The sequence below is a fragment of the Triticum urartu genome, chromosome 7A (assembly GCF_056163025.1).
Source record: "Triticum urartu cultivar PI428250 chromosome 7A, HENAU_Tu73, whole genome shotgun sequence".
Lineage (NCBI taxonomy): Eukaryota > Viridiplantae > Streptophyta > Magnoliopsida > Poales > Poaceae > Triticum > Triticum urartu.
In genome coordinates, this window is record NC_141879.1 from 296,274,453 (window position 1) to 296,286,830 (window position 12,378).

Here is a 12,378-nt window from a genome sequence, read left to right on the forward strand (position 1 = left end):
AAGTCAAACTTTTGAAACTTTGACCAAGTTTATAAAGAAATTATTTATATCTACAATACCAAAGATAAATGATAGTATGAAGTAAGTACATGTTGTGATGAATCTAATGATCGTTCCAGATGTAAATGTTTTTCTCCACATATACCTGGTCAAACTTTTCTGAGGTTTGACTTTTCAAAACATCCATATGCTTATCGACATGATAGAGTCCCTAACTAGAGAGAGAGAGAGAGTGAGTGAAAAAAGTGTGCGTGCGTGTGTGAAAGAGACAGGGACAACACACGATAAATGTAGAGAAAAAGTGTGCGTGTCTTATGCAAACATATCACACATGCATCTTCGACAACGGAGGCAAGGTGAGGAGATAGTGTGTGGTTGTTTGGAACCGAGAGAGCAAGACCCCTAGCACGTGGACAAGAGGGGTCTGACAAACAAGGGAGAGAGGTCGAGAGAGACGTACGGAGAAAATGCAGACATGGGGAGGAGAGAGTGTATGTTTGTCATAGAGAGATCCCCTGGAGATCGTGATAGGACTACATGGGTGGGAGATCGAGTGACAAGGTGTGTGCGCGATAGAAGATGCCCCGAGAGATATCGAGATAGACGTATGGATGGAAGGAGACAATATGTGTGTTCCTGATGGCTAGTAAGGGATAATCATACTTAGGAGGGGGGAGTGCTTGTGCCTATGATGGAGTGAGGGATTATGGTACTTAGGGGGGTGCGTGTCACATGGAGAGAGAACAAGGGCGGAGAGTGTTGGATGGGTCTATATGTATAGCGCGAGCGAGACATGTGTATGTGTGAACCAGGGAGATATAATGCTAGTTTTGGCTTGCGTCCTGAGCATCTTTTGCCTGGCCTAGGGTTGTGGCTGGATTTCATGCATCCTTGTTTGGTTGCTACCCTGTGAAAAAGAAAGGCCGCCTGGCCTGGGTTCCCTTGCACTTTAATTAGCTTGGCTGAACTCCAGACACTGCAAGTAGCCTGGCCCAGGCGACCGATTTCGAATGCCTGGCCGTGCCTGGTCGTGTGGCCACGAGGCTAATAGCAACATGGATGGATATTAGCATTAAATAATTGATGGTTGGATTGATTGGTGGGACGTTGATGATTTGCCTGGCCCAGGCATGAACCAAACGCTTCAGCACCACACAAGCCTGGCCAGACAGAAATATTTACATCTCACGTCCACACCAGGCAGTACCGGCCATCAAGGCATGAGGGTCAGGTCACGAGCCAAACTGACCAATAAAGTTTGAGAGAGATTTAGGAGCCCCGATAAGGCTGAGTGGTGCGTCAGATAGCTGAGAGGGGGAAAGAGATATTCCATCCGCTCGATAATGCAGTGCATGTAAATTTTTTAGAAGTCAAAATTTGGAAACTTTGATCAGGTTTACGCAAATGTTATTTATATCTACAATACCAAAGATACATCATACAAAACTACACCTCATGGTGAATCTAATGGTATATGTTTCCCGTACTAGATGTAATTCTTTTTCTCCACGTACATAGTCAAACTTTGTGATGTTTGACTTTTCAATAAATCTATATGCAATGGACCGAGGAGAGTGCCTCAGTCGAGACAGATCAAGTGCGTGTGAAGGAGAATGAGTAAGTGTGCAAAAAGAGTATGTGTGTGAAAGAGAAAGTGACAACAAACGATAAATTAGAGAGAGAGTGTGTGTTTTTTCGTTTCTTATGCGAACATATCATGCATGCATCTCCGAGATGGAAAAGCGAGGCGAGGAGATACACGAAGATAGCTAGTGTGTGACTGTTTGCAACGGAGAGAGACACCCCTGTAGCACATGTCCAATAGAGGTCTGGCCAACAAGGAACAAAGGTCGAGAGGGACACATGGATGGAACGGACGCATGGGGAGGGAGAGAGGGTGTGTTTGTGATAGAGAGATCCCGTCGAGATCGTGAGGGGACTATATGGGTGGAAGATCGAGGGAGTGCGTGCGCGATAGAAAGATGCCCCGAGAGAAATCGAGATAGACCATGCACATGTTTGTGATGGAGACTAAGATTAGCTAGTCATATACATATAGGGGGGACTGCGTGTGCCTACAACTGAGTGAGAGACCATCATACTTGGCTATCTGGGCATGAGATTGTGTGTGCGCGCGTGTGAGATGGAGAGAGAATGAGGGGGAGAGATAGACTTTTAGATGGGCCTATCGAGTGCGAGTGAGATATGCATGTGTATGTGTGACCCAGATGGATGGAGAGTTTGAGAGAGGGGGGGAAGAGCTCCGAGATGACATAGTGGTGCGTGAGAGAGTTACGGGCAAAGAGCCAAGGAATTTGTGTGCGTACGATGAGTGCACCCAAGATATCTATCTTGGACTAGCTAGAGTATCATACATAGTGTGCGAGAGAGACCTATAGATGGTGTATATATGCATGCGAACTAGAAAGACCCCCCCCCACACACACACACAAAGAGAGAGAGAGATGGAGAGAAAGGGAGAGGGACCAACAAGGTTTTTGTGTCGGATGCGTGCGACGGAATTGAAGATTGTCGGCGACAGAGAGAGAGAGAGAGAGAGAGAGACAGAGAACAGGAGTCTGGGAGAGGGGGAGGTCGCGTTTTATGCATCAAAGACTGATATAAACCATGTTTTGATATAAACTTGCATTCAAATATTTAAATTGGAGAACATGTTGTCTGCAATCCACACATGAACGGATATATGCGTATATCAAACAAGTTCATTAATTTGACTTTCAACATGTTCATGGAGTACTATAATACTGTACAACATGCTACTCGATTGAGGTGTTCAATTTTGGATTTAGTTCACTTTTGGACCTACTGAATGAGCTATTTCATTGAATCGAGATATTTCATTTTGGGTTTGATTCGCGTTTTTGAGTGGGTCAACTATTTGTCATATAGTAAATCGCTAGCAACGAGCATGTAAAAACACATTACTCCCGAGCATCATCACTCCATCTAAAAAAGAAGTGGCAAGCTAATATTTCAAAATTTGATCCGAATCGACTTGGTAAGGTAGACGTGGATGCTCGTTCTCCCAAAATTTGAACGAGCCGTTAAACATCCTCTCTGCTCGGTGGAATTCGCCCGAGCAAATAAATGGGAGGCGCGAAATTACCGTCCTATGTGGGACACGTATCAATTGGCCTGTTGTACATCAAGGGTAGGTTCGTAAGTTCATCCAAGCACGCCTTCTCCTCGGCCGAAATGACATGTGCCGAATAATTCATAAACCATGGTCGGCAAAACACGCTCTCCTCGCCCGAAATAGCTCGCGCCCACTATTTCAAAACACACTCTCCTCACCCGAAGTCGCTCGCGCCCACTATAGTTCAAAACACGCCCTCCTCGCTCGAAATCGCTCCCGCCCACTATTTGTGGAGAAGCAAAGTTACTCTACTATCCCCGACCCTCGGTACATCGACCCAAGCCAAGAAGCCTATAGGAAAGGGTAGAACTGTAACTCCCCTCACATTTCAGACAAATGCGTCCGTAAGACATGGTTCCACTCCCCTCCCAATTCCCGCCCGCCCGCCCCCATTCATACCTCGTGGGCGCCAAATCACCTTCTCCCCTGGAAGCTCCCTTCTCCCGAGCCGCGAAACCTCAGCCCCACCTCCATGGCGCCCCCCACCGCACCAATTTCACAGTCGCCCTCCCCCCTAATGCCGGAGACGCAGTCCATTTGCCGTCACGCACTGGGCCATGTGCCTCTTACTCCGTGCTGCTGGTGCTGCCTCGACGACGGCCACATGAACCGTACCGGAGCCAATTCACCCCCGCCGTTGTTCACGGCGCCGGAGCAGCTCCAACTTCGGATCTGTCCAGAGTCCTGGCGCTGCTTCCGCGTAGCCGTCGACCATCGCGACATCGCTCTTTCCCTGCCACCGGTCGCCACCGCAACCACGCCGGCCTCATCGACTTGGCAGCTGGACCTGCCTACTTCACCATGCCGCCAGATAGGTCGCACCCTCATCTCAAATCACTTTATTTAGGCATCAGTTGTCTGAATTTTTATTCTGGGCCAATCGATTCCCATTGGGAAGCAACACCCCTCGAGGCGGCGGAGCTCCTAGGCTGCCGGTTGGCTGGTGTCTAACGTAAGGGTGCGGGGCCGCAAGTTCGCCGTGGAAGCAGCGCTTAGATGGCTATCTTTTAGAGTTGCATGGGTTGAAGGTACTGCCACCGCCGGATCTGGATGACGAGGAGTCTTTGTGGATTGGCCCGGGGGCGGCGCAACCACGGCAGTGCGGTGGGGCGGGGAGCGGGGTTTGGGCTGGGGCCACAGACGGCGGAGGCAGGCTGCTCTGCCGTTGGTCGCTGGCTCTTCGGGGAAGATTCTGAACAGTCTCAGCCGGGAGGCACAAGACGGCCAGCCATCCGGCGTAGATCGGACAGTACCAAAATAAAATAAAATCGTGTGACCCCAATTTAGTCTTCAGTCAACAGACGTGTGACCAGTCTCGTACCTTGTTGTTGATCTCTTAGTGTATTTCTTCAGATCAAAGAGATATGTCGTTCTTAACATTATGCGTTATCTGCATCTTCAGACACACCGTCTTCCGACTCACCGCAGCTGCTCCAACAGAAGGGAGCTATAGTCCCCACTCAACAGTTCCCTGCATCGAATGCGCGTGCCCGACATGGACAGCCACAACAACTGCAGGGCCATCGACAAGTCAGCACATGATGCTCACTCCTATGTATGGCAGCCAGATAGGTTGTACCCTCATCTTACTTGTGTGCAATATTTATGGCTTTGTTATTCATCTAAGCATGGAAAATAGATCATCACATTTCACTGGATATTCATGCTGATCTCTTATGGGTCTTGTTCAGGAGTTAACGTTGTTCCATAGTTCAGCTAAGATACTTGTTCTTTAGGTAACGTTGTTCCATAGTTATCATCCATCAGCCAATGCTATCCCACAGGCTGGTGATTATAGTATTATACCACTTCTAGTATTACCTATGTTGTTCTTTAATACTTTTGTGTACCATCTAGTTAATCTTGAGTACAAACGATACATATCCTGTAGCTTTCATCTGTATTCTCCCTTTAGTTTATGAGACCTGTTGCTGCTAGTTAACCCCAGTCCTACTATTTATGTCGTCTCCTACAGACACTCATTACATAAATCTAAATACTAGTTGTCTTCCATGCATGTCAGATATAATTGCACACACTGATATATCCACAAGAACCTCACGGAGCAATGTAAAGGCCAATAAACTTGATGTCAATGATACCCAATATGATGGAACATGTAAAGGCAGTTCTTCAGAAGACTTGCAGAAAGATGATGAATCCTCTTCACCCCACAAGGTCCTTGCTCTAACTTGGCCTGTGATATGGGTACAACATGCATATAATGTCCTGGAGTGTATCTACTCTGTTGCAATGCCATGTGCTTAGCATGCTGATCATGCATGTAAATATGTCATGCCTTCCTATTTTTCAGTACCTATTCCATTCATGATAACATGTTTTCAAATTCAAGTACTGTCATTCTACTCTATCGCAATGCCATTTGCTTAATTTGGACATCATGCTTCTGAATATCTTATGCATTGTTATTCATCAGAATGTACTTCATCTGTCTACCATACCATGTTTTTTTACATTGAAGTGCTGTTCTAGTTCTCTGTTGCAATGCCATCATATTTTCCCAATCATACACGTGTATGTTGCCTTAGTTATTTCTGTACGTATTCCGCTAGCATATAGTTTTACATTCAACTAGTGTTTTTTTGCTATGTTGTCCTGTCGTATCCCTAGCTCTTACACCATACTCCCTCCGTCCGGATTACATGTTGCCGAAATGGATAAAAAAGGATGTATCTAGAACTGAAATACGCTTAGACCCATCCATTTTTTCCGGATGGAGGGAATACATGTCAATATGTCATGCCTTTCGATTCTTCAGTACCTATTCCATCTCTCTGCTGTCGCATGTTTTATAATTAAAGCACCATTCTTCTATACCAAGGCATGCAAGGGGAAGACAACTATGTTAGAATCTGAAGGGTTACAAACAAGGCCTTTGCAAAAGATCCAAATGCCACGAGATAATAAACCAACTCCAGTTTTTATAGATACTGCTCCAGCACAGAGAAACCCAACTCCTACTGATAATAAGCAGATTCCCGTGGCCAAAGAACTAGTCCGCTCCAATCTAGCAAAAATATGTCAACTCAATTCTAAGAAGCGTGTGCGTATCCTTGCATCATGAAATTTTATAGCATGCTGATCATATTTTATACATGTTTCTTACCCATCTCTCTTTTAGAAAATAAGCTTAACAGATAGAAGAATTTCTGCAATGGTATCATTTATGAGGAAAGATTCTTGCAGGAATTCTCTGTGCTCCAATGTAGATGTAAGTACCTATTGTATATCACTATATTTTTACATCAGCATGTATTTTGTTAATCGGTGTGAATCCAACCTTTCTCTGATCTAAATTTAGTTGTAGCAAAATGTATGATTAAAGGCCACAATGCTGATTTTTGCAAGGAAAACTGCCTGGTAGTTTTGCATCCTAAGCTGCATGAGTGTACAATCTCATATCAGTGGGTTTGAATACTTTGGTTCTGCAATGGGTTTTCAGTGTTTTGTTACCGTGTTATCCTGTCGTATCCCTAGCTCTTACATCATACTCCCTCCGTCCGGATTAAATGTCGCAGAAATGGATAAAACTGGATGTATCTAGAACTGAAATACGCCTAGACCCATCCATTTATTTCCGGATGGAGGGAATACATGTCAATATGTCATGCCTTTCTATTCTTTAGTACCTATTCCATCTTTGCTGTAGCATGTTTTATAACTGAATCACCATTCTTCTATATAAGGCATGCAAGGGGAAGACGGCTATGTTAGAATCTGAAGGGTTACAAACCAAGTCTTTGCAAAAGATCCAAACGCCAGGAGATAATAAACGAACTTCATTTTTCATAGATACTACTCCAGAACAGAAAAACCCAACTCCCACTGATAATAAGCAGATTCCAGTGGCCAAAGAACTAGTCCGCTCCAGTCCAGCAAAAGAATGCCAACTCCATTCTAAGGAGCCTGTGCATATCCTCGCATCATGAAATTTTATAGCATTCTGATCATATTTTCTACATGTTTCTTACCCATCTCTCATTTAGAAAATAAGGTTAAACGATACAAGACTTCCTCCATTGGGAGCGTATTCGAGGAAAATATCTTGTGGGAACTTTCCGTGCTCCAATGCTGATGTAAGTACCTGTTCTATATCACTATATTTTTACATCAGCATGTATTTTGTTAATCGGCGTGAATCTGACCTTTATCTGATCTAAAATTAGTTGTAGCAAAATGTTAAAGGCGCCAATGTTGATTTTTGTAAGGAAAACTGCCTGGTAGTTTTGCATACTGAGCTGCATGAATGTACTATCTCATATAACGCACATTACTGAATTGTAGTGCTTCTCTGGTTGCCCATTCATTCAATCATTGTGTCAATGTTGCTTTCGTATTACCTTACCTAGCTGATGATAGCTGTGCCATATTGTGTTAATTTGGTGTAGGCTAGTTGCCCAAACGTTCGTTGTGTCAATGTTGCTTTCCTATTATCTGACTTGGCCAATGATAGCAATGCTAGTGTGTTAATTTTGTGCATGCTGCTGAAGATAAGAAGACAAACTCTGAAAACAGCAAGGCAACCCCATTGTTTCTTTCCAGTAAATCTAGGCCAGGTAATATGGCAATAAGTCATGATTAATCTGTTTGGTTCCCGTCCTAATTTATGTTATGATGTAGTAGTCAAGACACTCTCCACTATCAATAATACAAGCCTGCCAAAATCGCCATCTGAATCTGTTTAGTATACTCTGTCTCGAATGCAACGAAATAAATGTATGTTTGTGAACCAATTAATGGCTGAAGCAATGATGGAAATGGTGGATGAATCAGAGGTGCAGAGTCGTGCGACACAACAACTGATCAATGTTTTCAGAGACAGTGTTGCAAAGCAGCAAGAACTTGCCCACATGCTTATGGGCGTCATCTGTGCTGAGGTTGCAGATTGTGACGTTGTAGATGGTTAGGTTCTGCTCATTTATTTGCACTGGCATCAATCTTTGATTGCCCAGTGGATGTAATTTCCTGTAATATATGCTGGATGTGCAACGTTGTTCCTTGTATGTCGTACCTTTGCTTGATCGGTTTTGGTCCTGTGCATAATTGCTCGTCGTAATGGGCTCAAATTATCTAATTTGGCCTAAAGACATGAACGAACTTTAGTGGGCTCATTCAGTTAATGGGCCGTTACTAGGCCGAAAGTTAATGGTCGGCCCTCTTACCTCCCGGGTCGTTAACAGGCCGTTACTAAGTTTGGGCTACATATGGCCCAACTATACTGTAGGCCTTTAGCAGGCCGAAAGAGACAGTGGGCTTGTACAGGACCATGAAGAGCATGGGCCGCTAAGAGGCCGAAAGTCAGGTCGTATTGTAAATGGCCCAACTGTGTTGTGGGCCTTTAGCAGGCCGAAAGAGAAACCGAGCTGGTATTGGACCATGAAGGGCATGGGCCGTTAAAAGGCCAACACTAAGGTCCGACTACAAATGGCCCAACTCATTAATGGTCCGTTAACATGCCGAAAGGCACACAGGGTCAGGAATTGGCCCAACACTTAAATGGGTCGCTCAAAGGCCAAAACTCAGGTCCGACTACAAATGGCCCAACTGATTTATGGGCCGTCAATAGGCTGAAAGTAACACCGGGTCAGAAATTGGCCCAACACTTAAATGGGCTGCTAAAATGCCAAAACTCAGGTCCGACTACAAATGGCCCATCAGATTTATGGGCCGTTAACAGGCTGAAAGTCACACCGGGCCGGAAATTAGCCCAACATTTAAATGGGTCGCTAAAAGGCCGAAAGATGTACATCCTGAAAATTTGCCCATCCATTAAATGGGTCGTTAACAGGCCAAAATCTCATTGGGCCGATATTGAGCCCAAATATATAGCGGGTTGTTAACGGGCTCAAATTGACGATGGGCTGCAATGGTGTCAAATCTTTAATGGGCCGTTGACGGGCCGAATTGGCACATCTCGTATGGGCCGTGGGCTTAAATGGACCTGACACAAGTAGGCCTTATATGGGCCGGCCTGCTAATTTTTACTGGGCCGGCCTTTTTCACGGGAATGGGCCACTGTTGGTCCATGCCACATGTCGACCTATCATAGGCGTCTCCTGTCCAATGAGTGGATGACATCTGTCCCAACGGTGAGGCAACACGTGTTTCCTTCGGCCAATCAGAATTTTACACGTGGAAATTTCCCATTGGTCAGGGCTGTTAACGGGTTATCAGATCCAAAATCTGACCCGATAGCTTAACAGCGTTCCGTTACGATGGATGCCACGTGTCGGTCACCCTTGACGAAAGCACTTCTGTGACGCGCGATTTATCATCATGGAAGTGGATAGTTCCGTGATGATAATTTTGGTAATGTCATGCAACACTTCTACGACAGCACAGGTATGACTATCTTGATTCTGTCATAAAATTGTCATGGATGTACATGCATGACAAAAAAACGCGACCTACTGTGACAAACATGTATCATCACGGAAGTGTATTTTTTTGTAGTGCGGTAAGTTTCTAAACATCATGCACACGGATCGGGCGTTTCATTCGGAGGATTGCTCCAACCTTTTCTGGGTTTGCATCGATCCCTTGTTCGGAAACAAGAAAACCGAGTAACTTTCCACCTGGGACTCCAAATGTGCACTTTGACGGATTGAGCTTGATATCATACCTTCTTAAATTGGCAAAGGTTTCAGCGAGGTCAGTTAATAGGTCGGAACCTTTGCATGACTTGACCACAATATCATCCATGTATGCCTCCACATTCCGATTGATTTGAGTGAGCAGGCACTTATAAATCATACGCATAAACGTGGCGCTGGCATTCTTGAGGCCAAAGGGCATTGTAACATAGCAGAAACACCTGAATGGGGTGATGAAAGTTGTTTTTATTTCATCGGCTCCAAACAGTTGAGTCGACAATATGGTCGATGCGGGGGAGAGGGAAGTGATCTTTCGGGTAGGCTTGATTGATGTGCTTGAAATCGATACACAGACGAAGTGAATCACATTTCTTGGGGAGCATGACAACATTGGCGAGCCACTCGGAGTGGTATACCTCGCGGATGAACTTAGCTGCTAGAAGCCAAGCTACTTCCTCGCCAATTGCCTTCCTCTTCTCCATGGCGGACCGACGGAGATGCCCTTTGACAGGTTTTGCTTTTCAGTCGACTCGCAAATGGTGCTCATCCAATTCTCTGGGTACACCTGGCATGTCAGATGGTTTCCATGCGAACAATGTCCCAGTTCTCACAAAGAAACCGGATGAGCGCTTCTTCCTATTTGCTGTCGAGTGTTGTTGAGATGTGGGTCAGAGCGGCATTGGGATCGGTCGGGTGAACATGGACAGGCTTTGTCTCACCAGACGACTGAAATGCGGACTCTGAAGCAGGCTTATTTGCTTGCAACAAATCACTCGGATCTGCATTTTTCTGATACTCTTCCATTTCCACTGCTGCCATTTGCTCATCGGCAATCTTTGAGCCCTTCTGGAGGCATTCTTTTGCCCTTTGCCAATTTCCCGTGGCTGTGATCACGCCCCTGGGGCCAGGCATTTTCAACTCGCGGTACACGTAATGTGGTCGAGCCATGAAACGAGCATATGCAGTCCTGCCCAGAATAGCATGATAGGCGCTGTGAAAATCCACCACCACAAATGTCAACTTTTCCTTGCGGTAATTCTTTGAATCACTAAAAACCACATCAAGAGTGATCTGACCGAGTGAATTGGTTTTCTTTCCTAGGATGACTCTGTGGAATCGCATGTTGCTCTCGCTGAGCTTGGACATCGGGATGCCCATCCCTCGGAGGGTCTTAGCATACAAAATGTTCAAGCCACTGCCACCATCCATCAGAACCTTGGTTAATCGGGTGCCCCCAACGACTGGGTCGACCACCAGCGCTTGCCTCCCAGGGGTAGCAACATGCACTGGGTGATCTGACTGGTCGAATGTAGTAGGAGTCTTTGACCACTTCAAATATGTCGGGGTTGCCGGAGCAACCATATTCACTTCTCTGTTGATAACTTTCAGTCGACTTTTGCTCTCGACGTCAGCAAAAATCACTAAATTGGCATTGACATTGGGGTAACCCTCATCTTCCTCCTTATCTTCATCCTTATAAGACTATTTCTACTTCTCACTAGGCTGACCCTCTCTGAAGCTCTGAATCAAGAGTCGACACTGCCGAGCGGTATGTTTGGGCAGAATTAGGTTACCCTCTGCGTTTGTTTTGGTGTGTATGTGGCATGGCAAATCAAGAACATCATTTCGCGCTTGATCTTTCACTTTCTTGGGGATCCATGGCCCTTTAGGTTTCCCCTCGAACTTCCCTTGATTCACAACTGCAGCTTCAGCAGGACCTGCTGTTTCAACTTTGCGCTTTTGCTTTCGACTGGAATTTCCTCCCCCGACATCTTGGGCGACTGGTTTATTCTTGCCACTGCGGAGTCGGTCTTCCTCTTTGCCGTTAGCTTACCGAGTGGATATTTCCATAATTTGGGCCAGGGTCATGTCTCCCGTCCGACCGAACTTCAGGTTGAGCTCTTTGTACCGAACGCCCTCCTTGAAGGCGCAAAGTGCTTGGTGTTGTGACACATTTTCCACTGTATGATGAAGGGTAGTCCATCTCTGAATGTAGTCTCTCAAGGTCTCATTCAGTTTCTGTACACAATGCTGCAATCCAGTCAGCCCGGCTGGTCGCTTGCAGGTGCCCTCGAACATTTTAACGAACACTCGGGCCAACTCTTCCCAACGAAAATACTACCAGGAGCTAGCTGATTCAACCAAGCCCTGGCCGAACCCTCAAGCATCGAAGGGAGGTGTTTCATAGCCACATCATCGTTATCGCCGCCAATCTACACTACCACTCGGTAATCCTCCAGCCAAGTGTCGGGCTTCGACTCACCGGTGAACTTACTCACACCTGTCGCCAACCTGAAGTTGGGAGGGATCTCTGCAGCTCGGATGGCTCTGCTGAAACACTCGGGTCCAGAAACATGTGCTCGGCTTCCACTCAGATAGTGTACGTCTTGTCCCTCTCTGTGTGCCTGACCTCGGTCGACTAGATTTTGCACGAGAAGAAATATCACATCAACCCAGGTTCCCTTGGGTAGACTAGAGCTCTCCGCTCATCACCATAAGGGCGCCTGTCATCATACCGCTGGGGCACGTATGATCCGCCCCTCGGAGGGGGAGTTGGCACTCGACGGTGGTCATCACGGCCGAATCAATGATCATATGGTCCATGGC

At 46.0% G+C, this 12,378-nt stretch overlaps 1 protein-coding gene across 1 annotated transcript; it reads right to left on the reverse strand.

Annotated features, from left to right (window-relative positions):
* Positions 1-10,407: 10,407 nt before the first annotated feature.
* Positions 10,408-10,929, reverse strand: LOC147959361 (uncharacterized). Its single transcript, XM_087532625.1, has one exon. It carries the CDS (start codon positions 10,927-10,929, stop codon positions 10,408-10,410), a length of 522 nt encoding a protein of 173 aa, XP_087388751.1.
* Between the last annotated feature and the right edge of the window lie 1,449 nt (positions 10,930-12,378).